Raw genomic sequence first — 24,594 nt, 5'->3', positions numbered from 1 at the left:
TGATTATATATGTATATTTGTTAGCTTGAGAGATGGGCCAGAGTATGCGGTTTCAAAGCGTGGCTAGTCACATACCTTTGACTCAGATTACGAATCTGATTCGATCTGATCTAATCTGATCTACAATGGACGCGAGACAAGATCAGCGGTACGGTACGAATACGGTACCGTCTGCTCTGCTTTGCGTGCGTGCGAGCGAGCGACTCGTCACCCGAGACAGAGACAGAGACACGAAGCGAGACAACAATGTTGTCGTTTGCCTTCCCAGATTTTCGAGATGTGCGGGTGTGCGGGCGTAGGGATGTGCGAGTGGCTAGGTGAAGCTGTACGATTTCAGTACGTACGTAGACTGGTCAAGTCAAGTGGTTGACACAAGTCAAGTCAGTCAAGATGTAAATAACTATATGACTGTCAAAGAGGCAATGTTATCAATGGGAAATTTTGGAGGAAAGATGTTTTACATGACGAATCAACGTTGAAGCCGCTTCGACAAGCGACACTCGTACTCATGCTCACTATCGTGCATAAGCTCGTTGATGTGCCAATTGCCAAGCTTAAGGGGAGCTAGCTACAGTAATTCGGTTCATCCGATTTCAGAGACCTGAGAACCTTTCCTCCTTGTGAGTTAGTCTAGATCGCAAGTGCAAATGCAAGTCTACGAGCAACGCGGCAGGCGGACGCAGAGGCAAGAGAGATGGATTATGGCGTGTGAAGGGTGTCAAAAGTGGTGTCTTGTCTTGTAATTACGAGATTTAAGATTTGACCAGATACATATATCCATGTTTACTTTCTACTCGAATTAAGGCACAACCACTGCACCAAGACCCGTGCCTGTGCGGATCACTTTAGTCTGATTCGCATCCGCACCACCTGAAAACAAACGTACAGCCGTACAGCCAGTGGTGGGTTACTCACAACTTCCCTGAGGGTTCGTAAGATAAACACCACGGTTCGTATTCTCGCGTCGCGAACACGAAACACGTTCTGGATCCAGCGATCCCTTGTTTTCCTGCGGTAAGAGCTAGTTCACCAGATGGAAGTAAACGTGCTCACGATAACGAAAGCGAGGATGGGTTTATCGTGAAGTTGCATGATACAGGACTGAAATTATCCGACCCGTAAGATCTCCCGTACACAACGCACAGACGCTCCGGCAGATCGTGTCTCGGGCTGGGGCTGTTGTTTGTTTATACATTTATACGTTGGCACTACGAATGCCCGTACCAAACAATTGGCACCGCTACACATACACGACGCGTCGTAGTGTTCAGTACGAGATAAATGATATACCGCAATTCTACTGTATATCATGTTGTAAGGCGTACTAATCGTGCCCTGGATACCACTCTTCGGGTCGCAGATCAAGCACCGGAATCACAATCCTCATACTCATACTGTAAGTGTCGTCGCTTCGATGAAGTACGATACGATGCGATACGATACGGCGCGACATGATACCTCAAAACGCCAAGATGCGGTGGCAAAAACAGACAAAAGGCTGATTTGCTGGCGTCATCAAAAGAAGCGCGTAAGCAGTTAGCCGTTGGCAGGCCCTTGAGGGATGCAGGTCATGATCGATCCCTCGACTAGTCTGGCACGCGCAGGACCCGATGATCAAGTTGAGTGCACGTACATAGCCTGATAGAAAACTCGACGTGAATTGGCAGAGATCAGATCCCGCGCAACTGACAAAGAACTTCTCACTTCATACAATCAGATGCCCTTCCTGACGGTCAAAATGGCTGCGACATGGAGTCGAATCATGGCTACGAGCAGCCGTCTGCCTATAGAGACCACGACGAGTTGTGCATGAGGCTGGACGTTCGAGCGCTGCATCCTCAGGGAAAGTGTATCCGGAGGCTTGACCCAGATATTGGGACTCAGTGAGCGACATCGACATGAAATCTCTATCGAGGTCAATCGATCCCCGTGATAGGTGATATCAAGAAAGATGAAATGAATCCGAGCATTCACATATCTGGGTCTTTAAGTATGCGAATGAAGTACTGTTGCCATTAACACTACCTCACATTTTCCTATCCCACCAATCGCCCCACCCTTTCCTTTTTCCTCTATCGTCTATCTGGTTCTCCTGGCCTATCCTCTCGTTCCTCCTGCGCTGTATCTCGTTGTCATCAAGCACGTCCTCTTCCTGATCGCTCCACTCGTCATCCGGACTACCATGATCCCATCCTTCAAAATCATCTCTCAGTCGCTGAGCCCTCTCTTCATCCGTCTCTTTCGGTTTTCCAAGTTGAGTCAGGGGCATTTCCCCCGCATTCTGTATACTCGGTGATATCGGCGGATGATCATAGTCCGGATCCTGATCCTGCTGTTGATGATCAAGGCCGTCCGTCTGCGGCGCAACGGTATATCTATTCGAAGTGCTTGTGCGCATCAGGGGGGCGGTATCATCCTCCCGTATAGGTTTTCCACAATCATCTAATTCGACGGTTTCCGCCATTGATTTTTGGTATTTGTGGTAAGAATATAATGCGATACCTGCATGGGTGTCCAAGCATGTTTCCAGTCAGTCACAGCAAAGATAGGCAATAGTGGGTGAGAGACCAACGCAACGTACCGCATACGGTGATGACTACACCGATGATATTGAGACCTGTCAATTGGTCCCGGAATACCCAAGCTGATATTGATATCGTCGAGACTTCTTTGAATATGCCAGCGATAGAGAGCGGTACCACACCTGCTCTTTGGATGATGCTGCAAAGTAAATCAAAAGCGTTCCGTAAGCATCAGTATGTGCATCTACGCATGAGCGATATTGGACTTTGGCCGAGATGTCGCCGATTCACTCACAAGTATTCACTAGCTACCATGGCAAAAGCCAGAGCACCAGGCAAAACAATCACGCCGGTCGTTTTGAACGCTTGGAACCCTACAAAGAAATCGCTTCCTAATATTTCAAACCATCCTTCTACCAGCATACTGACCAAGGCCAGGGTGATAGCCATGAGGGGTGCAAGCCAGAAGATAGTCGCGAAGGGATTACTCAGTCCCATTCCTTTTTTATGCATGACCAACTCCGTCAGAGCCCATCGAAGACCGCCCAGGGCAGATGCAGTGAAGACCATGATTATGCCTGGTATCGAGACGGCGGTGGTGTTGAAGACCATGCAGAATACACCGAACGATATGAGGGTGATAACTGAGATCAAGCGGACAGAGTATTTCTCAAGCTTGAAAGTAAAGGCAAAAAGGAGGACGAATATCAAAGTGGACGATTTGCACATTGCTAAGACACCAAAGGGGTAACATTTAGCTCTCATGCCACTTTCAAGACAGAATAGGTGAAGTACATAGATGATTAGACGACTTACTGTATAGACTGAGGGTGATAGTCTTCAGACTGAGATTCGATAACCCAATATCCCCTCCTGTCGACGCAGCAGTAGGCAATATTTTCGTCCTGATTAGTTGGGTCAATGACGAATCAGCCTGGATCTACGATTTCCCTGAGCATGCCTGTATCGTATGACGACGAGAAGCTCACACATATTCCTTCCTTGTTGGTCTCTCCTTGGGTCTGAACCTCTCCGCGAACGTTATCCGTATGAAAGCCGCCAAGCAGAATTGTACGACCATGTGACAGGCAGTCACGAATAGCGGATAGCTAAACCCGTAATACGCCGGCGAGAACATCCATTTATTGTACAAAGATAGTAACGTTGCAAACGTATACCTGAAACCACAGGCAACCGTTACTCCTCAGCGACAACCGTTCTGATTTACTACGAGGACACGGGAAGTCGGGGGCAAGATGATGACGTGAATTATTGCAAGTGTTCTGGCCTGGACTGACATACCATGATAGGATGAATAATCCAGTTATGATAACGTTTTTCCACCACAGAGCCTTCTTCATCTCCAATGACGCATGTCTATGCTGCTGATGTCCTGGTTCTACCCCTATGACACCTATATCACCCTCGTCCGTATTCCGAGCATATATCAGACCCTCTTCTTCTTCCGCCTCGTTGCCATCTGCGCTGAGTCCACGGTGATTGTTCATATTCATTGAACGAGATTTCCGGTCGTTTGAGTGAAATCCAGTCGATGAGTAAGTCGAATCATCTTCCGCATATCCAGGTGGTCCCGTATCAGGCGACGACATACCCGCTCCCTCGGCCCAATCTGCAGTGAATGGGGCGTTGTTGATACTTGACGAGCGATGAGGTCTCGATGGACCTGCAAGAGAAGGGTCGACGTCGTTCATGATAAGTCGACCAAGAGGGAGGAGTGGATGGAAGAGAGAGATAAAGAGACTAGGCAGCTTTTCTCAAAAGGCGCTCAGTCACCATGTGATGACTGGTCCCAACGCGATCCTTTGAGCTGTGGAATGTACAATGATGTGATATGCAATAGGAAGTCCGAAGCTGGGATATCTTATCAATCCGCTGTCAAATGTTTTCACCTCGTACTCGCGGCGCGCGTTGATGGTTGGGATGCGGGCCTCCGTCCGTGTCCCTACTCGAGTCCGAGACCCCTAAGAACGTGGGTGCGCACAATTACCTTCGGGCATGTAGGGACAAGACGTATACGCATGGGCCTGTGCGAGCCGTATGTGTGGCATGTGCATCAAAGATGAGAATGCATCTATTCTCTATATATGTATACGTTTCAACTAAAGTCTATCCCGCAGTCCGTGATCCCACTCGTTGAGAGATCGCTATTTTACAACTTGGCCTTGAATCAGTGGGTCTCAGCTTCCTCAGCGTGATCTTGCGATATGGCATCGTATTCCTTCTGGTCAATATAACCCTTGGGACCCGGACTGTAGAACGTATCTCTGTTATATTTGTGGAGGGGATAATCGTTCTTCAGCCGACTCGGCAAATCAGGGTTGGCTAAAGATGGGGCGATGCAGAGGGTCAGCCACTTATGCTCTCATCTCTCATCTCGCACCGGGACAGACGACAAACTGGGGGAGAGCACTCACAGATGAAATGTCGCCCAAACGCAATCAAGTCATCGTACCTATCCGCATGCTCCTTAGGGAAACCTCCTTCGCTACCGAATCCGCCAGCCACCATGAACTTGACTCCGGCTTCGGTGGTGATTCGACGGATCTCATCCAGGTTATCCGCTCCGACTCTCTCTTCGATCGGCTTGTCCGTACTTCCCGATACTCTCGACTCGACCGCGTGAATGTACGCCAAGTTGGGCTGGTTCTCCACTATGGCCTTCGTCCATGGGATGAAGGTATCGAGGGGTACCTCTTCTCTCATTCCTTGGAAAGTACCGAAAGGTGACATTCTGATACCGACTTTCCCAGCACCGATCGCTTGGGAAACTTCGTTGAGGACTCTCAAGGGGAATCTGAATCGGTTCTCTAGGGATCCGCCGTATTGGTCTGTTCGTTGGTTCGATACTGATTGGAGCTGTTCCGTAGAAAACGACATGGACGGTGTATCGCATTAGCGTACTGAAAATTGCGCGGCCAGTAGGCCAAGTAAGGGATCACGCATATCGCGACTCACGAATTGATCGATCAGGTACCCGTTCGCACCATGGATCTCTACACCATCGAAACCAGCTTCCATCGCCGATTTCGCTGCGTGCACGTAATCGCCAACGGTCTTATCGATCTCGGATTCAGTCAAGACGTGCAACTTGGGTTTCTCGCCTTGATCCGTGGGATCAGGAATGTCGGAAGCAGCGTAGATCTTCTGGGAGATCTTAGCCACTCGGCTAAAAGTCCACCGAAAACAAGGATCAGTATCAGGGGAACGCTTTTGAAGTCTAGATAAGTTACTCACCCTAAGTGCCAGAGTTGAACAAAGATCTTTCCTCCCTTCGCATGCACACCATCGGTGATCTTCTTCCAACCTGCGATTTGCTCTTTGCTGTATATTCCAGGTACATTATCGTACCCTCTTGCGTCTTCCGAGATGAATGTGGCTTCGGTAATGATTAAACCGCCATCTACCGATACCAAAATGAACAGCGAAAGGCGTTTCTCCGTCAGCAAATCGAATCGTTCGAGCACAAAGCAAAGGAAGCTTGTGAGACTCACCAGTAGCTCGTTGCGAGTAATACTCGGCAGCGTATTCTCCCGGTACCGCCGTTCCTTTCTCAGCTCTGAATCGAGTCAAGGGAGCCATCACGACCCGGTGTTTCAGATCGACCGATCCTACTTTGATAGGGGCGAACAGCTTGGAATTTTGAATGGTCATTGTGGTTACCTATTCTGCAATGATTGCGATGTCTATTTCAACTAGATGGGTTGATGTGATGATGTAATGAGAGCCTCGATGGGGATAATCTTCGAATTGAGAACCGATGAGCTCAAGGTCAGCCGTGCAGTAAATTCTATACGTGTAAGTGATTGAAGAGGATTGTCACGAACATGCATCCTGAAGTCATTCACCTCTGTTATATAATTATATATGATGCCTGGTAGAATGGAGAAGAAAGTGGAGGATTCGATGGTGGCTTATCAATCTTTGGATAATGTGAATTATGATCATGTAATCACTCACGTCTTGCATCGAAAAAGTCTCCCTAAGCATCTCGTAAATGCCCAAAAAAACCAAATACCACTTACGGCCGTTTTTCCGTAGTTTCCGGGGAATGACTTTCGACCCTACGAGTAACACACCTTCTGGAGTAGGAACGCGGCTCGGCACCGGAATATGCACGTAGCTTTTCCTACCAATTCGGCGGTGATAGAATGGGAGAATATTTTCACGTGCATTGCGCATGGTTGCTCGCTTAGTCAATAGAGCTGATCGACAAGGACGATGATGCGTCACACAAATTGAAACGATGATCTGCAAGTCGGCGGAACAAGTAAAGCGGATACATGCAGGATTGAGCATGAGTTGTTTACTGGCTACTGGCTACAGAAATGCTACATAATTGTTGAGTTGAGCGTGCAATTAGGAGTAAAGTACGGGAATACTATGGAGCGAGGTGTGTCCTACATATCCGTTTGTCGTAATATCATTAGAAGTCGTCAATCATGAGCAGCCTGTACTTTCAATCCTTTGCCCATCTTCTAGAATGCCCATATCCTTTCCCCCACTTCCAAACCCCACTTTCCGGAAACATTGCCCCGCCTCCATTATCCAACGGATTTGTATCTTTCATCCTCGCATTCCAAGCTGAAATCCGAGCTTGGATCTTGGCCTGTTTCGCAGCTTCCCTCGATGCCTGAACACCGTTCTGCGACTGGCCCAAGCCCCTCAGTGCGGATTTATCTTTTATCAGGCCCATCCTGGTCGAGAACAACTTATTCCAGATTGCCCTCTTAGCTAGGATCTCACTGGATTTCCTATCCACCAAAAACGGGTCGAAACCCTTCGAAAACTGTTCTACCGATCTATCCCATCGATGGGAATTCATCATCCTCGTCAATTCGTCCGAGCGTTGATCAGTCAAAGCTACCCTTCGGACCCTTCTAAGCGTTTTGGTGCCGTATAACATGACTAGAATGGCTATGAGACTTGCCGAGCCAGAGACTGCTAAGAAAGCGTACGGAGTCGATTCGAGTTGGGTCGTCAACTAGATTTACAGTGATTGTCAGTGATACCTCTCATGAAGGACAACGTGACGGGAGTCGTAACGCACGTTCATACCGAACAGTCCGGCTACGAGAGCACCGGTACCTATCCCCAGAGTGGCTATTGATATCTTGATATCCAGAGCTAGTAATGCGTTTCGTCCGGAATCGAGCATGAGTTCCGCAATCTCCTGAGTGGAGTTCATATTGGCCTGATGGTAAGTCAGCAATTGAGCTACGTTCATACCTAAGAAGGGATTCAACACTCACCACTGTCGTGTCCACCTCACTGACGATCTCTTCCACTTGCTTGACGAAGCTTTCCAACAGCAGCTCTAGCTGCTCGTGATCGTGTAGAGCTCTGGGACGACCGAGCGCTCGTGATGTGAGATACATAGCAGACAGATCCTCGTCTGTGGCATCGGTTAGATTGGCATGACTCTGGGTATTGCAAAATGGTGGACTTACCAGATTCTAACACTTCGTCTGCGGCTCTTTTCACATATCGAGCTCTACTCTGGAATTCCACTATTCTCTTAGAGTATCGGAGCAGCCTTTTGAGGTTCTCTCGATTGATGTCGTCTTCCAAATCAGCCAGGAGATGTTGTACGAGGTGTCTTGTGAATGCCATCTCTTCTTCTAACGCGTTCGCTGAGGAGACTAAAACAGATTCGAGCGCTCTGAGTAAATGATCGAGATGCGTAAGCTGCGTGATCCGACAACAAAAGAAACAGGTCGATTGATGAGGACAAAAAGCGGAGATATGTCAGGGTGACTGACCTATGTTCATAGCACAAAACCTCTTCTTCCTCCACTATCTTTCCGCTGCTGTTATTCTTAGTCTCTGGACCAGCTTGATTTATCCCTAGACCAGCTTTGATATTCCGCTCCAAGTGATATTTGAAACGCTTCTGGGTTTCGCTCTCTTGGACCAAACATGCATTGTCGAAGACGATCACTCGATCGGGCTTGATGAGAACCTTGATATGCAACATCGAAATAATGATACATGTTTTCCGAGTGAGGATTATCGGTACTAGACTCGGCGCCAATGAATCCAGTTTACGCAGATCTCGAGGCTACACCAAGTACTCACCTATTAGCATTTACACAGCCATACTGGACTAGAAACGAGGGGAGGAGACCCACATCAAGATCGTGTTCTCTGCACAATTCGGATTTCTTGTATTTTCCTTCTTCTGCCGTCCAATTCCCTTCCGAGTCCAGTACGGAGCCTGTGAGGCCGAAAAGCCAACAAGAAAAGATAGGTCAGGCTTCTTTCATCATTCCGCGGAGAGAGCATATCTTATTCGGAAAGATACTCACACCTCAAGCTCAGCTCTCCAGCTTTGTCCATCAGACTATCCAAATACCTCTGCTTCCTATCTTTTCTCTGCCCATCAACACCTTCCTCTCTGGCTTCTCCCGCTATCACTTTGCCCGATAAATCCGGCGGCGGAGGCGTGTATGGTACTTGCGGTACCTCTGTAGCAGGGTACGAGTGTGACCAGAATGATGTGCCTCTTTTCGAGAAGAGCGTGCGCCTTTGACATCGACACGGAGGTGGCAAGATCTTAGCTAGAGTCGGTGGGTGTCGGATTCGGGATGGACCTGCTACAGGCAGGCATTTCGACCATTGCATCGGTCGGACGAAGGACATACTATTCTTCTTCCTGTCTACCAAGACGCTGAATAACGTCCAGATGGGTGAGCTCTGATCACACTTGTTCTGACAAATGATTATGATTCTGACATGATCAGGTTATTGACGTCAAAAGTGAAAAAAGTTGGAATAAGAGTACGCTGCTTCGGAATATTCCGAGATTCAGCCGGAGATGATCGATCAAAATATCAGGCTGACTCCAGGCGATGATGCCATATAATCAGGCTGGGAGGTCGAAGCGCGTTGACCGAATGGAATGCTATGACGACGTTGCAATTGCGAGTGACTTTGGCTTGAATGTTGGCCACATACTGACAAGCAAGCCATACACGACAATCATCTCGTTCTTGTTCTTTGTAAGCTCGCCAACATGGCGGATGTAGATCGTGAGTCAACTGACAAGGCCTTAAACATGTGAAGCGTGTCAGCTGACCGGTCAAGCAGTGACTTTCGACTCTCTGCTTGATCTCCTTCGAAGATTACCGCCAACCCGGGTCGAAGAGAATGTCAATGCGTTATGTGACCTGGCACCGGACTACGCAGACGACTTGCTGGGTAACGTGGATCAGCCTCTGAAGATCTTGACAGATAGTGAGAAGGGAAGAGAGTTTCTTGGTTGTGATTATAACCGAGATGGAGATTCTTTCAGGTCAGTCAAATCCGGTTCTCCGCAGGCGGCGGAACAATGCAGGTCGGCAAGTTGATCTCAAGCTGGTTGTATCTCTTTACAGATCACCATGGTCCAACGACTACCTGCCAGAAGCGACAGGCGGTCCGGTACCTTCAGCCAGGTTGCGCGAGCTGGAAATCTCGTTAAATGCAGCGTTCGACACTTACCGAGAAATGTATTTCGAGGGCGGCACGTCGAGTGTGTATTTATGGGATCTGGAGGATGATCCTGGACAAGGGAAAGAAATCAGCTTTGCAGGTGTGGTCCTGTTGAAGAAGGGTAAGTGGAGTGAACGTTCCGCCGGCTCACCCGCACTACATCCATGAAAACCATATTTGCCTGCCTCATTACGTCGGCTGATGGTGGGTCGCGAAACAACTGTTAGTCCTTTCCACTCCGACAGCAGACCAGCCAGAGACCACACCCTCGGGATCATGGGACTCGCTTCATGTGTTCGAGTGCCAAGAAAGGGGCAGATCAGCGAAATACAAGTTGACCTCGACTGTCATGCTGGTTCTGGAGACTAGGACCCTAGCGAAGATAGAGGGGAAAGAGGCAGACGAGAAGAGTGCTGGAAAAGGAGCGGTGACCTTGAGTGGAAGTATGACTAGGCAGGTGCGTGGTCATTCTGGGACATCCATCGTTGCCATCACTGGGAGGATTTCAATGCTGACAATCACGAGCATGCTTCATAGGCTGAAGTGGACTATCCCTTGACTAACTCCGCAGGGCATATACCGAATATCGGAAGGATGGTGGAAGACATGGAGTGAGTGTCTCTTTCTTCCTACTATTCTACGAGGTATGCAAAAGAGTATCGACTAGGCCCGGCGAGCCATCATTTGACAAGGAAAACCACTTATTGACCGGACATCCGCGTGCACAGGATCAAAATGCGCAATCTCCTTTCATCGGTGTACTTTGGCAAGACGAAGGACGTGATCAATGATCTGAGATCGCAAAGCGGCTTAGAGATGAAGTCCAAGGAGGACTTGTTACGAGCCGAGCTAGCTGGTAAATTAGGTGCTAGGAAGGCATAGATCAATGGTAGTGCATCATTGGAGACAATCACAGATTCGAGCCTGGTCTCTGTAGATATGTATGGAATAAAATGCCTGCATGAATGTACTATACGTATTTGACGACGGATGCAGCGAGCCTGAATTGGCAAGCCTGTCGAAGTAGGCTAGCCATTTCACCGTGTTAAGGCTAAGCGATGGGCACCGCCGGCAACAGTTGACGCGAGATAAGATTACGGAATGTGATCTGCTTGACACCTTCGATGTTGTCAACTTTTTACACAGTAATGCATCTGTTCTTCCATTTCTTCCGCCTTCTCTCTCTTCGCTTTCCTCAGTACATAACACACATCAGCTATTCTGACCGCGATGCCCGACCAGCCTCAGAAAGTGAACGTACTGATGGTATGTTTAGGGTGAGTATATATTTCCGACACCTACTCGTCTCGTCGGCTATACATCGTCATGACGGCTGACCATGGTTCTACAGCAAGTGAGTCACAGCATCCGACCCATACCAATGATGATAACGATATCTCGAGGAATGGAATATTGATACTGACTTTATGAACTTTCTGTCTCGCGGCTTACTGGAGATTAGTATCTGGTAAGTTATGTCTCCACCTTGTCCTGACAAAGCTGCCCATCGTGCGAGTCAAGCTTACCTGACGTTTGATCCTGCATATAGTCGATCACCAATGGCAGAAGCTGTCTTGAAGCATGAAGTAACTCAACGACCGGATCTGGCCACTAGATTCCATATACAGGTGGACTCGGCTGGGACAGGCGCATATCATGAAGGTGAGGAAGCAGACGACAGGTGAGCTGGAATGTCAACCTGACTTCGAGTAAGTCAAGGGGATTTGACTGATTTTCAACGGTGATGCAGAACGATAGCTGTCTGTAAGAAGGTCAATCCAATTTAGTTCGATCCGGTCGTTGGAAGAGCAGACCTGAGCTTAATTCTGAAGATTTTCTCAATGTAGCACGGTATCAAAGCGGATAGCATAGCCAGAGCAGTCACCAAAGATGACTTTACAAAGTTCGATTATATTCTAGCTATGGACCAATCCAAGTAAGCCTTTCCTTTGTCTTCATTCCCTCTCAAAACTTTGTCACACTTCAATTCCCCTGGTTCAGATTTCTGGCTTGTTCTTCAAAGAGGCCGTGAAAGCTAACGTCTGATTGGTGATTGGTGTCAAACTGAATGGTCCAATGAATAGTTTACAAACCCTCTTGAACCGTCAACCATCATCCTCTAGATCAAAACCGATCATCTCACTATTCGGTTCCTTCTCCCCGTCGATACCTGAATCTCAACAGGGTTTGGCAAAGACGAAGGCCGAAGCGATAAGTGATCCATATTACGGTGGGAGGGACGGGTTCGAAGTCAGTTTCAAGAAATGTACGGAGTTCGCAAGAGGGTTCTTGGATTATCTGGAAAGGCAAGAATAGAATGACGGTTTCCGGCATATCACATAGACGCGAATATCACATAGCATATACAACATATAGAGTACAACATACAATATGCACCAACGCAAATGCGATACCCGACAAGCGATAATGAGCAGGCAACAGACTCCTCAGCTGAAACTCTGACTATTTTTCAGACTATACGTTCTATTCAGACTGGCCCTCCTGCTTAGGTGTTCTCTACTACTGGCTCTCCTGAGATTGTTCTCACTGGCCACCCTACTCAGGCTATGTTCCCGACTCAAGCTTTTCCTAGGCAAGGCTAATCGTGATCGACTATCTCTACTCAGACTGGACTCTCGCGATCTCGTCGGACCTCGACTTGTCCTCCGGCTTGCGCTTCTGCTTCTGCTTCTATCTCTGACGGTCGACCTGGTAGCAGTCCTATTCTCACTGCCGAAAGCCTCTCGTTCCGTCGCACTATCATTATCCGTCTCCGAAGTAGCCTCATCGAATTTCTTCCGTCCCCGCTCATCCCGCGGTCTGATCTTCTCCAACCGCCTCTCTAATGCTTCCACCACACGCGACACCTCGACTGCATCCCAGCCTATAAGTTCAGCCGCGGCATTGGAGACGACTTCTAGCTCAGTGGGAAGCTCTAAGAACGGATCATTCGAAGGAAACGACTGGATCTTTTCGCCCGGCATAAGGGGTAAGGACTTGTTGATTCCCTCGTTTGGTTTGATCGGGTTATGCCTTATTTGATTTGACGTTTGGGTCGCTGTATTGGAGTGAAAATTGGCCCATGAGTTCGCTGGGACGACTGATTCTTCATGCGGAGCGTGCGGTGTCAAAGGGAACATCGAGACATCTGCGCAGATTCGGTCAGCTCAATTGTCGCTTTGGCAAACAATTCTCCTCGCCACTCCAATGACTCACCAGAAGGTTCCTCGCGATGCGATAAGAGAATTCGTTCCGCTTTGAACAGAAACGCATCCATGTCATCGGGATCCATGGTGTGGAAGTGTCTGTACCAAAGTCATTAAATCAGATGGTACGTCGTTGGAGGACTGGACATCATGGACGTACGGCTTCTCCCGATCTTTCCTGCTTCCACGTAAGACCCCTTCGTTCAGTCTAGTCCTCAGCTCTGTCATCCATACATTGGCATTCGGAAGTCCAACAGCGGGATCGCTTCTGAGGAGTGCTTCTCTAGGCTCAGACGACAGGTTAGTCACGGTCGAAGGAATCCGAAGACAAAGGTGCTCACCTTGGTATACCATCAAGGCCATAGGTGATCTTCATAATCACTATCCAAGCGCTAACAATGACTACCTCCGGAGCGATGACGTCCTGGTACAGCAGTGTCCTTTCGTAACTTTCCAACCCTTCCCCATTTGAGCTGATGAGATCGGGACTATCATCACCATCGCGTTCTGTATCTCGCTGCATATGGGTCCTGGATTTGGCTTTGCGGTGGAAGGTACTGATTTCCCGTTCTATCAAGGAAAGGTTCACGTCTAAAATCGTGAGAAGCCGAGTGATTTGTAGATAAGTTGTAGCTACCCATTGCCAGCCTTCAGGTGTCAGCCGGACGATGACATGTTGCGTGGAAGAGACTCACGTGTCCCGCCAAGAGACGAGGTGATCCGCCATACAACGGGTTGAGCATTCGTTTCCGGTACTTCTATCCCATATTTCTTATTCAACCGCCTCGCGAAAACCTTACACTGTCGATGGATCATGGTTGGCGAGGGCGACCGCTGGGGAGTACTCAATCTTGTCAGCCTTGTCACTGTGCAGCTGCCAACGGCTATCGTACCAGACATACCAATGGCGCAAGAGCAATCATTACATCTCTGTTCATATGTCTCTTGATCTCGGTAGGAAGATGAGTCGTATGGTAGAAATCGATATATGGGATCTTCATCTCGTTTATTGCGCTGAAGTATTCGGTGAGCGATCTGCAGTCTTCATGGGGAGCATCTCGATCGATACGCACCTTTCGATATCTATGCCTATAAAAGGTATACGCATGATCCATAGACCCATGACGAGCGTTATTATCGTATCTGATATCCGCAACTTCTTTTTGCCTCTTCGATCTTGATTCTGCTTTTCAATCATAGCCTCGTCTTCCAGGTCCTCTTCTTTAGACATTCCTTCTATTTCCTCCAGTATCTCCGAATCCACATCTGAGGCTCTTCCGTCCCCTTCTTCGTTCTCGCTCAGATCATCCTTCTCATGCTCCGGATCCGTAGATGAATCGTCATCAGATTTGCGCTCTTCATCTGCCATTTCTACGTCCGGCTGACTGGGTTGACTCTGTTTCGTAATGGCCACGATGTCTGACTCGGGCGTTTGTCTCCCATCCGTAGATGTGGGCCAGGAAGGCAAGCATGAAATCGATAATTGGTATGTCCATAGATCACGGACGATCATCTATGCCTCGGCTTCAGCTTGTATCGCTTGAAAGTGCTGGGGTTGGCTTACCTCGTATGTCTCCGGTAATGACCATAATTTCGATATTGCCTGTATTTGCAATCGTAGCAGTATCTGTAGAGCTTGAATCCTCAGATACTCCGCTTCTGCACCATGATAGACTGACGATTCCTGGGGTCAGCTATGAGAATGACTGTTTCATCGTACGTCGGCTGATACTCACAAAGCGGATTCGCTCTGCCTTCTTCGCGCCGTTTATTTCGTCTCGGACCTCTATTGCCCATTTTCCTCCTTTGCAACTGATGTCGAGGACCTCCTATCTCCATATCCAGGACTTCTGATCTATAATTCTGTCAGTGGTCTCATTTGTCAGCTTGCCACTCTCATGGAGGTTTCATGATGCGAGTTGTGGGTGCACCGTAGGCGCTAGCTCACTTGCTGGACATGCCCTTCCTCGCATATCGCATTTCCCGTGACTTTATCTTTCCTCCATTTCCTAGACCCGCATATATCGCATGCCTTTGCCATGCTGCAGATCCCATATGCCCCTTCCCCAAGGACTATGCTAGATGGACACTGTCTGCACTAGCCAGCCATAACTGGACACGAGTGTGCCAGAAAGTCGACACAAGAGCCTTGGCTGTAAACAAATCCAACATTGGAAGTGGAGGTCCACAGTCCTGACCATGTGTGAAATCAGGATAAAAAGAAGGAAAATGCTCGGAAAATAATCATTGACCGGCCGAATATACTCAGATCTCGGTGACCTCCACTTTTAACGAAGATTTCACGTCCATCATGTTCAAAAGTTTATTTTGATATTTTCAGTGTGCAAGAGGGATGATTGATCGTCTTGAAGGCAACTCCCACAACTCGTCATAGTCACAAATCACCAAAAAAAATGGCCAAAATCAAGAAGAGAGGCGAATCCGGAGCGTAAGTCGAGCTCATCAATGATGCTCCACACCTTAGCTGACAAAATGCCTTCTCTGCATAGGGCAAAGAACTATGTCACGAGAAATCAAGCCTTGAAGAAATTACAGATTTCTTTGTCTGACTTTAGAAGACTGTGTATCCTCAAGGGTGAGCGAATTCTCCTTTTTGATCTCATCGGTTTTTCACCCTGCCCAATTTGCTCCAGACTGTCAGATGATAGACGCTGACGTATTAGTACTCATTCAGGTATTTACCCCCGAGAACCGCTCAACAAGAAGCGAGCCAACAAGGGTTCCTCCGCCCCAGCAACCTTCTACTACCACAAAGATATCCAATATCTGCTCCACGAGCCACTCTTGGTCAAATTCAGAGAGCACAAAGCATTCGCCAAGAAATTAGCCAAAGCTTTAGGGCGAGGCGAATGGGCTCTAGCTAAGAATCTGGAGGATGCTAAACCTGTGGCGAGGTTGGATCATCTCGTTAAAGAGAGGTTGGTGACGTTCTCCTTCATCCGTCAGACTTGAGTCTGATTTTGACTGATATCGTCAATGTCAAATTGCAGATACCCGACTTTCACCCTAGCTCTACAAGATCTACAAGATCCTTTGAACCTCGTTCACCTATTCTCGACTCTCCCCACGAACCCTATTCCCGGTAAAACCCTTGTCCCCTCTTCAATCATTGCCGAATGCTCGCGGTTGATCTCAGAATGGAAAGTATGGGCTATTCGAACGCATTCGCTCAGGAAGATATTCTTGGGTGTCAAAGGTGTCTACTACGAATGCGATGTACTTGGACAAGGGGGTGAGACGGTCAAAGTCAGATGGTTAGAAGGCTACGAGTTCCAACAATACGTTCCAACCGATGTCGACTTCCGAATCCTTCTGACCTTCTTGGACTTATACCGGACCTTGATAAGTTTTACGCTGTTCAAACTCTACACGGAGGAAAACTTGGTATATCCCCCACCATTGGATGTTGAATTAGATGAGCGGGGCGAGAGTGTCGGAGCATTTAGATTGGTGGAGAAGAAGGACAATGAAGGTGTTGAAAGTTCTGGAGTGTCCAAGAAGGCTGTTAGGAAGGCTATAAGGGGTATCAAAGCTGGTGCCAGCGGTACCGATGGCGATGTTGATATGGATGAAGAGGAAGAGGAAGTTGCTGCTACGTCGGAGGAAGCGAATGAGGAGTTTGTCGAAAGACCGAGTAAAGATCAAGAGAACGAGGATGTGTCTACGGCACCTCTCACGACATACAACTCTCTCTTAGCTTCCTCAAGCAACGAAGCCTCGACGTCTAAACAAAACCTGTTGTTCTCGCCTTACACCTTCTACCTATCAAGAGAGACCTCAAGCAGGACATGGGAATTTGTGATCCGAGCACTTGGCGGTAAAATCATCACTTCCCTCTCTGCACCGACACCTGCCGATGCAGCCAACGTAGACTCGATCACGCACGTGATCATCGATCGACCCATCACGGCTGAGCGTATGCGAGAGATGGAGGGCGGTAGGAAATGGAGTTGGATCCAGCCTCAATGGGTGGCAGATTGTGTGAACAAGCAGAAAATCATCAGCTCCGAGGGATATCATCCTGGACAACTTCTCCCCCCTCATCTGTCACCTTGGGACGGGGAAGGCGAGGTCTACAGACCATGGTTGGACGAGCAGAACAATGCTATCACAGCTGCTCAAGAAGCTGTTGCCGACGAAGTTGAAGACGACGACATCGAGAAGGACGCACCAGTAGAAGATGATGATGCGTCAGAGGAAGAGGAAGGAGAAGAAGACTCGGAAGAAATGTCATACCCACCTGCATTATTGGCTTCGGCTCTGGACCCGGAGAACCCGACATTGTTGCATGCTGCAGAGTTGGAAGCTGAGCAGAACGGTATCTCGCATGGAGCGTTCAGGAATCAACTCAAGGAAGCTATCAAGGCGAACGCCGGCGCTGCTAAGGCTGCTGAGAGCAAGAGGGGCGGCAAGAAGGGAGAAGAGGATTTGAGGAAGATAATGATGAGTAACAAGAAGGCGAAATTGTATGAGAAGATGCAATATTCCAACAAGGAAAAGGCAGCTGAGGTGAGTACATCGAATCCTACAATGCAAAATTCTGCATCTCGTAAGGTACATCAGGATTGATTAGGCTGACTCGGTGTTGAAATTGCAGAAAGCGAACTTGGAGAAGAAACGACTTGCGATTGAGAAGAGGAAGCGAAAGGAAGCTAGAGCATGATCGATTCTCTATTAACATTCGTTCCCTCCGGGTTCACTTAGATTTCTGCGTGCATCTCTTTTCTCTCTCATACATACCATTTGCTTTCATGTACCATTATATTCCACGCGACGATGCAATCTACTTCTTGAGCGCCCGACCGCCGACGGGTAGGCTTGCATGAGTAAGATTCCTTCCAACCCACGCCGGTAGATGGACATCATGCCGATACGAATGGGATGAGCGGACCGATTAGACTGTATGACCCATGGCGGGCGACATCAAGTTCCTCGAGTGTGATATTACTCATAGTCTTGGCATGCATCGACTTCGCTTAATTTGCATCCGAGGTCCTACTCTTGAACAGCGCTTTGATATCTCATCAGCATCGTGCTCCGAAACCTCGTCTGGCATCTACGGACTCAGAGTACAACAGATAGCCAAGGCGGACTGATTGCCAAAGCTGGCGGACCGCTGACGGCGGAGCGGTAAATTCTACGAGACGGCGAGAATAACGAGGACCAAGTGTTGATATATCTTGGCATATTCTACTTTTACCGCTGAAGCAGTACTGAATTTGTTTATCTGATAAAGAATATTTGCTTGGGCTAGGGGTCCTTTCGGTCCGGTACGCATGGGTTGTTTGCGTTTGATGGTTTGATGGTGTGATCGAAATGAGAGCATGTGAATCAGATGTTTGGCGCTTGAAGTTTACAGTCAGTGCATACGAGATGAAACTATCCATATTTCGGCCGGCTTTTCGACTTGTGAACGATGAGAGAGTCTCAGATACATCTTCACACTAAAGAATTACATATGTCGACGTTCAGACAAGGTGGTCGCTTGGCACAGTGTGACATATGATGCCATGCCCGGCTGTACGGCGCGCAAATGCAGTCTTTCCACATTAGTCGATTCGTATGGCTGGTGGGATTTGCACGTAGCACTAAAATGAGTCCGATGCATGTGCCCAAGCAGGAGTAGTCTTCGGCCGGTCGATTTTATCTGATATCGAGTGTTGCAACGAAAACAGGCGCCACTTTCCGAGGGTATTGTATTTTTAGGCGCTTGGACCCCTTTGACCCCCGAATGGCAGAGAAAAGCAAACCCGACCAGACCGACCGATTGCGAAAAAGATGAAAAGATGAATTCAGGGTCCAAAGTAGTGTGTCATGTCATCAACATCAACCTAAATTCCCATATCCATATCAGATAAAAAAACGAAAAACCTACCGCTCAAGCAGGGAAGAAAAATGGATTCCGGAATTACCCGTTTTCAGCTCCACCCTCTTTACGAGTATATATGAACATCCATTTATCCCTTTCATGCCTGCTCCTCCCACTTCTGCTCAACTGATACCAACGAAGCAACCCATCTTGTCATCTCTGACACCTATATCTTAGTCGACCAGCAACAATCACTCTTCGAAAAATACGAGAGATCGTTGTCGATCTGTGTTTTACTTCTAACATCATAAACTGCCCGACTCTTCATTCTTCCGATCTTGTCTAGGTGAATCACCACCATCAATATAATACCCCACCTTGCAAACCCAATTACCCACTTGACAACGATCATCGGCCGATCTGGAGTACATACAGCCAAAATGAGTAGTGGGCCTATCAAGACTGTCGTCGTGATGGGAGTGGCGTACGGTGGGAAACGAGCGGCAACGTTACTTTCGGAATCGTTACCTTCGAATTGGAGGTTGATCGTGATAGATCGAAACTCGCATTTCAACCGTGAGTGGTCATCATCTCCTTCCACGCTCGCCCACAGATGACATCTTTCATGATGATCTGATCCCCAATGACCAATGTGCTTACTGATTTTGTTTTTGTCTTATTTTGTGTCCCATCACATCAGACTTATACGCTTTCCCTCGATTCGCTGTTCTGCCTCAACACGCACCAAAAGCCTATATCCCGTATACTCGCATGTTCGATGAACCTGAATCTTCCGACAAACTTCTGACTCCACCTACTACTCCACCAGCATCCCTCTCTACGCTCGACGGTCCATCGACTTCGTCAACCGATATCGGCGTGATCACAAATCCCAAATCCCGCCATCAGTTCATCCAAGCTTCAATCGTCGGATTGACGTCGAACTCAGTAACTTTTGTTCGCCCAACAATAGATCCCAAGAAACAAGCACCCCGATCGACCCATTCTCCAGATACTTACGGCAAATACGATGGGCCGGAGGAGACTATACATTTCGACTACTGCGTGTACGCATTGGGCGCTTCGATGCCTTCGCCCGTCAATGTCTGGTCGGAGATTGTGCGAAATGAGGCGCAGAAGGAGGTAGATGAGATTGAGAATGTCAGTGGGACCAAGAAGCATGGTGTGCGATGGATGGAGGAGTCTGGAGAGAAGCTGAAGAAAGCTGGACACGTTGTCGTTGTTGGTGCTGGAGCAATGGGAATTCAATTCGCATCGGATCTGAAATACCTTTATCCCACCAAGCAAGTGACTTTACTGCATTCGAGAACACGAGTGATGCCCCGGTATCCCATAGAATTCCATGTATCGCGTAAGTCCCTTCCACATTTAAGGCGCTTTCCTACTTCAGGAGCTGATCACACGCATCGTCAATTGCAGTCATCGAGGAATTGAAGAAGCTTGGCGTCGAAGTCGTACTGGGAGAACGGGTGATGACTTGGCCCAAAGATCCAGAAGTCCTCGACGGAAAGAAGAAGATTGTCACTACAGATCACGGAAGGACATTCGAAGCCGACATCGTCTTACCTTGTACCGGCCAAAAACCACATATTGCACTGATGGCTTCGGTCAACCCATCTTTGATCTGTCCCCAATCCGGCAGGATCAGAGTACACCCAACCCTGCAAGTACACGCTCTACCCAGGAAAGGAGGTTCTACAGTCGAAGACCGTCTCAACAATCTCTCTTTATCCATGCCTCCTACTCCGCCGCCCTCAGAACCTTCCTCCAGATCTTCCGTCTCAGAAGGATCAGAGAACGAGCCAGCACCCATACCGGATCAGGATCTATCGCACGTCTTCGCATGTGGTGACTGTGCTGAGACCGGTGCTATCCAAGCCGGACATACCGCATACTATCAATCTGAAGTCGCCGCCAGGAATATCTTGAGGTTGGTCCGTCAACGCGAAGCGAAAGAGGGTGCCTACAACCTTGAAGATGACGACAAGGTCTTGGAGAATTACAAGGTCTCTGCACCGGCTATCAAGGTCACGATGGGTATCAAGAGAGGTATAATATCGAATGCGGAGGGAGTGAAGATCAACGATGAAGGCGTTGAAGATCTTCACTCGATGGTTATGTGGCCTGGACTCGGATATAAAGGCGACGATATTGATATCAACGAGTAAATGACTTTGCACTAATCAGATCTGAGGGTCACGATTGATCTCCGGGTTTCATGGGAGGGGCACGATATATTAGTAGATTTTCGACGAATTTTCGAACCAATAGTTGTATACTAGATTAGAGCAAATATATGACTAAAAGTGAATACAAGCATATATTCTATACCTCATGCATCAAGGTATCCGATTGTATGAGCGATCTGCATCTGGAAAGTGTCGCTGGGCAGCCTTCAAAAGCGCTTCTTCGGAAGGGAACAGTTGGAAGTCGAGGTGTGGGATGGAGCGGCAGGTTCCACGTGCGCAATTCTGACGTCGTTAGTTACGAGTAAGGTTGATGGACATATATGGTGTTTGCGTCCTCCTCTAGCCTCCGGACGGATTTTTGTCACTGGCATTGCTGTTGCTGGAAAAACAAGTACAACCGTTCATCGTGGTTAGGATTGGATCAGCAAGTACAGGCAGACAGGCAGACCGGTCGATCGAAGAATTGCGGAACAATGTCGAGTATACCTACCAATCAAGCTGGTCCATCGACTTTGAACGTCAATGTCGGCGAAACACTTCATCCGCATTCGAAGAGCGATACTGCCCTAACGGCTCGCCAGAGGGAGAAAGCGCCATTGAGAGATGCAGATCTGGATGAGATCACGTTTGATGACTCTGCATTGGACTCGGTAAGTCACTTTTGCGTCTGCTTTTGCTCTTGTTCACTCGAGCTGGTGATACGTCTTCATGGGCCCGACAAGCGAAGGAAGGACGACACGATGCAATGAGCGCACTTGGGGGAATCAAGCACTAATTATAGAGTATATCACGCTAGGAGATCGATTTGTTGATTGGGCAATACCTCGAATCGAGGGGCATATCGTCCGTGTCTGAGATATGGAATGAACGTATTTTGGGCATCAACAGGAGTGAAGAGCGGAAAGAATGGATAGAGGATGTAGAGCGTTGTATATTGGGTAGGTCAGAGGCATTGTATACTACGTGACCTTTTGTGTCGGATCGTTATGGATCATAATCATGGTATTGATGGATATGATACATCCTGTCATCTTGATCGTAGCTGACTACAATGTGCTTCTTTGGCTTGATTCAGATGGCGACTACAGCTCGATCGAAAACCTGATATCTAAACCTGGTCTACTCAAGAGTCAGACACAGAGATCATTCCTATATCTATGCTGGAGACAACAGTTCCTAGAACATGTGGAGAACAGTACGTATTCGCATCAATCTGGGACAAGCCTCGGTCATTGCTCTCATATCGTAAAATCCCTCGCTGACTTGTCATGCATTTTTTCTCAGGGGAATCTCAAAAAGCTTTCAACCTCTTATCGAAGCGGTTAAAGCCTTTAGAGCATTATCAACCCGTACCATACGATTTCTATTCCCTGTCATACCTGACTTCAGCATCTACAGTGCATGACGCACCGACTTTCCGGGATTGGGCGGGAGTTGGACCTGAGCGAGAGCGATTAGTCGGGGTATGGAGGGAGTTGATGGGGAGTGAGAGGGCCGAAGGTGAGTCCTATCTTGACAGGCGTTAAATTTGAAGGCCTGCAGCGAATCGGACTGATTTCAACCACCTGCTAGCTCTGGAAAAGCGATATGTCCCGCCAGATCGGTTGAAGACCCTATTGAGACAAGCTGCAGCTTGGCAGATCTCTCAAGTAGGACATACAGGTGACGGGTCTTTGAAAATCCCTTCGTGAGTGTTGCTTGGAAATTAGATGTCCACTTTAACCCCACTCGAGCTGATTCGACCTCCCTGGCTGTAGCTTGTTGACGGACTACCGACCGCTTCAATTGCCCGAACGCCTCTATCACCTGATAACGGGCCATACTGCCAATGTGAAATGTGTGGATCTGATAGGGCCTAAAGGAGCATTGGGAATGAGCGGAGCAAGGTATGTGACAAAACCCCCTTTCCTTCAAGCGAAGCGAAAGAAGCTAACTTTGCACCAATGGTGAAGCGATTCTACTCTTCGCGTATTTTCGACGGAAGACTATTCTACGAGACACATTCTGCATGGTCATTCCTCCAGGATATGGAGTGCTGCCAGCTCATCTTCCGGCTCCACGATAGCGAGCGGCTCAGGGGATGGCACGATCCGGCTTTGGAATGTATACACAGGCGAATGTGCAAGCGTGCTGTACGGAGACGGTGGAGATGTATATGACCTCAAATGGCGGCCTGGCAAGAAAGTAAGTGTATCAACGGGCGTTATCTGGGTTAACAGTAGACCTAAAGCTTAAAGTTGATCATTTGGTTCATGCGTAGAACCAGATCGTCTCTGCCAGCTATGATAGGATATTGCGATCATGGGATGTGGAAACTTCCAAGCAGCTCCGGACCTTCTCAGGCCACAGCCAATCCACGTTGGCTGTCGCTTTTGACTATACTGGGAATATGATTGCTTCTGGGTAAGCGCTTCCCCATTTACTGCTGCTTGACAATACCCCTAGGGATGTATGCTGATGCTCGATCAACCTGCAGATCGAAAGATAAACACATTAGATTGTGGGACGCTGTCGGCGGAACATGTATTAAGAATATAACCGGGTGTCTAGGCGAAATTACTTCTGTAGAATTTGATCAAGAAGGTCGGTATCTCCTGGCGGGATGCAAAGACAACTCCAACAGATTGTGGGACTTGAGAATGGTGAGTCACAAAGATCAATATAAGATCCCCCTCTCTCTCGTCCTGCTGGTCGGACACGGAACAGACAGGGTCGTATTGCATTCTGGGGCTCGATCTGGTCGAAAGACTCCAAACAAAGGGATTTGGCTAACCTGGCAATTCTGCATTTCTTAGCAAAAGAACATATACAGATATACAGGGCACCAAAACACGTCCAAAAACCTCATTCGGTGCTCGTTCGCTCACGATGCCTCGCTCGTCATCGGCGGATCAGAGGACGGGTGTATCTATCTATGGGAAACGGAGGGAGCTTCCACGACGTCCAGCATGACCATACCGGACGTCAAGAGCCTTTTACCGTCGAACGAGGTCGCAAACGCAACGCCCAACAAGCCGAATGGTGACACATATTCATCCTCTACTTCCAGCTGGACGCCGGCATATTATCCTCCAAGGGATAAAGCGGGAGCGACCTCCGTCGGTACGAACTCCTTTGATAAACCCACGTCAGAGACGATCAGACCGCTTAAAGTATCAGAAGGGCACGCGGATGGAGCGGTATTTGATGTGGTTTGGAAGAATGGTACGATGCTCAGTGCGGGCGAGGATGGGTTGGTTGGTGTGTGGAGTAAATAGTAATGGTTAGGGTAAGCAGATCAGGTTGTATAGCATCATAGGCTGTACGGGTGAATGCATAATGCGCACAATGCATGC

General features: G+C 48.3%; 9 protein-coding genes across 9 annotated transcripts; 5 read left to right on the top strand and 4 right to left on the bottom strand.

Annotated features, from left to right (window-relative positions):
- Nucleotides 1–2,026: 2,026 nt before the first annotated feature.
- I303_103506 (uncharacterized protein) lies at nucleotides 2,027–4,234 on the bottom strand (the record flags this gene model as incomplete). Its single annotated transcript, XM_018406850.1, has 6 exons — nucleotides 2,027–2,502; nucleotides 2,582–2,721; nucleotides 2,818–3,253; nucleotides 3,339–3,427; nucleotides 3,512–3,700; nucleotides 3,825–4,234. The coding sequence occupies 6 exons, from the start codon at nucleotides 4,232–4,234 to the stop codon at nucleotides 2,027–2,029; spliced, it is 1,740 nt and encodes a 579-aa protein (XP_018263658.1).
- Nucleotides 4,235–4,710: 476 nt separating this feature from the next.
- On the bottom strand, nucleotides 4,711–6,194 carry I303_103505 (uncharacterized protein; the record flags this gene model as incomplete). The annotated part of the gene is made up of 5 exons (XM_018406849.1): nucleotides 4,711–4,865; nucleotides 4,958–5,399; nucleotides 5,499–5,709; nucleotides 5,778–5,943; nucleotides 6,035–6,194. The coding sequence occupies 5 exons, from the start codon at nucleotides 6,192–6,194 to the stop codon at nucleotides 4,711–4,713; spliced, it is 1,134 nt and encodes a 377-aa protein (XP_018263657.1).
- Nucleotides 6,195–6,999: 805 nt separating this feature from the next.
- On the bottom strand, nucleotides 7,000–9,182 carry I303_103504 (uncharacterized protein; the record flags this gene model as incomplete). Its single annotated transcript, XM_065968773.1, has 7 exons — nucleotides 7,000–7,524; nucleotides 7,591–7,734; nucleotides 7,793–7,935; nucleotides 7,991–8,202; nucleotides 8,303–8,601; nucleotides 8,672–8,757; nucleotides 8,849–9,182. 7 exons carry the CDS (start codon nucleotides 9,180–9,182, stop codon nucleotides 7,000–7,002), a joined length of 1,743 nt encoding a protein of 580 aa, XP_065824845.1.
- Nucleotides 9,183–9,555: 373 nt separating this feature from the next.
- I303_103503 (uncharacterized protein) lies at nucleotides 9,556–10,895 on the top strand (the record flags this gene model as incomplete). Its single annotated transcript, XM_065968772.1, has 6 exons — nucleotides 9,556–9,571; nucleotides 9,630–9,834; nucleotides 9,917–10,134; nucleotides 10,241–10,470; nucleotides 10,551–10,624; nucleotides 10,742–10,895. 6 exons carry the CDS (start codon nucleotides 9,556–9,558, stop codon nucleotides 10,893–10,895), a joined length of 897 nt encoding a protein of 298 aa, XP_065824844.1.
- A 348-nt stretch (nucleotides 10,896–11,243) lies between these two features.
- Nucleotides 11,244–12,329, top strand: I303_103502 (uncharacterized protein; the record flags this gene model as incomplete). The annotated part of the gene is made up of 5 exons (XM_018406846.1): nucleotides 11,244–11,290; nucleotides 11,563–11,694; nucleotides 11,764–11,785; nucleotides 11,861–11,949; nucleotides 12,098–12,329. 5 exons carry the CDS (start codon nucleotides 11,244–11,246, stop codon nucleotides 12,327–12,329), a joined length of 522 nt encoding a protein of 173 aa, XP_018263654.1.
- Nucleotides 12,330–12,636: 307 nt separating this feature from the next.
- On the bottom strand, nucleotides 12,637–15,260 carry I303_103501 (uncharacterized protein; the record flags this gene model as incomplete). The annotated part of the gene is made up of 11 exons (XM_065968771.1): nucleotides 12,637–12,710; nucleotides 12,772–13,161; nucleotides 13,230–13,318; nucleotides 13,380–13,502; nucleotides 13,561–13,852; nucleotides 13,915–14,053; nucleotides 14,122–14,233; nucleotides 14,293–14,732; nucleotides 14,784–14,893; nucleotides 14,956–15,082; nucleotides 15,168–15,260. The coding sequence occupies 11 exons, from the start codon at nucleotides 15,258–15,260 to the stop codon at nucleotides 12,637–12,639; spliced, it is 1,989 nt and encodes a 662-aa protein (XP_065824843.1).
- A 373-nt stretch (nucleotides 15,261–15,633) lies between these two features.
- I303_103500 (uncharacterized protein) lies at nucleotides 15,634–17,903 on the top strand (the record flags this gene model as incomplete). Its single annotated transcript, XM_018406844.1, has 5 exons — nucleotides 15,634–15,668; nucleotides 15,730–15,815; nucleotides 15,915–16,158; nucleotides 16,231–17,749; nucleotides 17,838–17,903. 5 exons carry the CDS (start codon nucleotides 15,634–15,636, stop codon nucleotides 17,901–17,903), a joined length of 1,950 nt encoding a protein of 649 aa, XP_018263652.1.
- A 1,586-nt stretch (nucleotides 17,904–19,489) lies between these two features.
- On the top strand, nucleotides 19,490–21,238 carry I303_103499 (uncharacterized protein; the record flags this gene model as incomplete). Its single annotated transcript, XM_065968770.1, has 3 exons — nucleotides 19,490–19,625; nucleotides 19,750–20,421; nucleotides 20,490–21,238. 3 exons carry the CDS (start codon nucleotides 19,490–19,492, stop codon nucleotides 21,236–21,238), a joined length of 1,557 nt encoding a protein of 518 aa, XP_065824842.1.
- A 494-nt stretch (nucleotides 21,239–21,732) lies between these two features.
- On the top strand, nucleotides 21,733–24,516 carry I303_103498 (uncharacterized protein; the record flags this gene model as incomplete). Its single annotated transcript, XM_018406842.1, has 10 exons — nucleotides 21,733–21,909; nucleotides 22,056–22,197; nucleotides 22,335–22,454; nucleotides 22,544–22,759; nucleotides 22,832–22,946; nucleotides 23,017–23,145; nucleotides 23,212–23,443; nucleotides 23,520–23,662; nucleotides 23,736–23,901; nucleotides 24,055–24,516. The coding sequence occupies 10 exons, from the start codon at nucleotides 21,733–21,735 to the stop codon at nucleotides 24,514–24,516; spliced, it is 1,902 nt and encodes a 633-aa protein (XP_018263650.1).
- Between the last annotated feature and the right edge of the window lie 78 nt (nucleotides 24,517–24,594).

The sequence above is a fragment of the Kwoniella dejecticola genome, chromosome 4 (assembly GCF_000512565.2).
Source record: "Kwoniella dejecticola CBS 10117 chromosome 4, complete sequence".
NCBI lineage: Eukaryota > Fungi > Basidiomycota > Tremellomycetes > Tremellales > Cryptococcaceae > Kwoniella > Kwoniella dejecticola.
The sequence above is the reverse complement of the archived record's forward strand: the minus strand, read 5'-3'. Positions and strand labels throughout refer to the sequence as shown.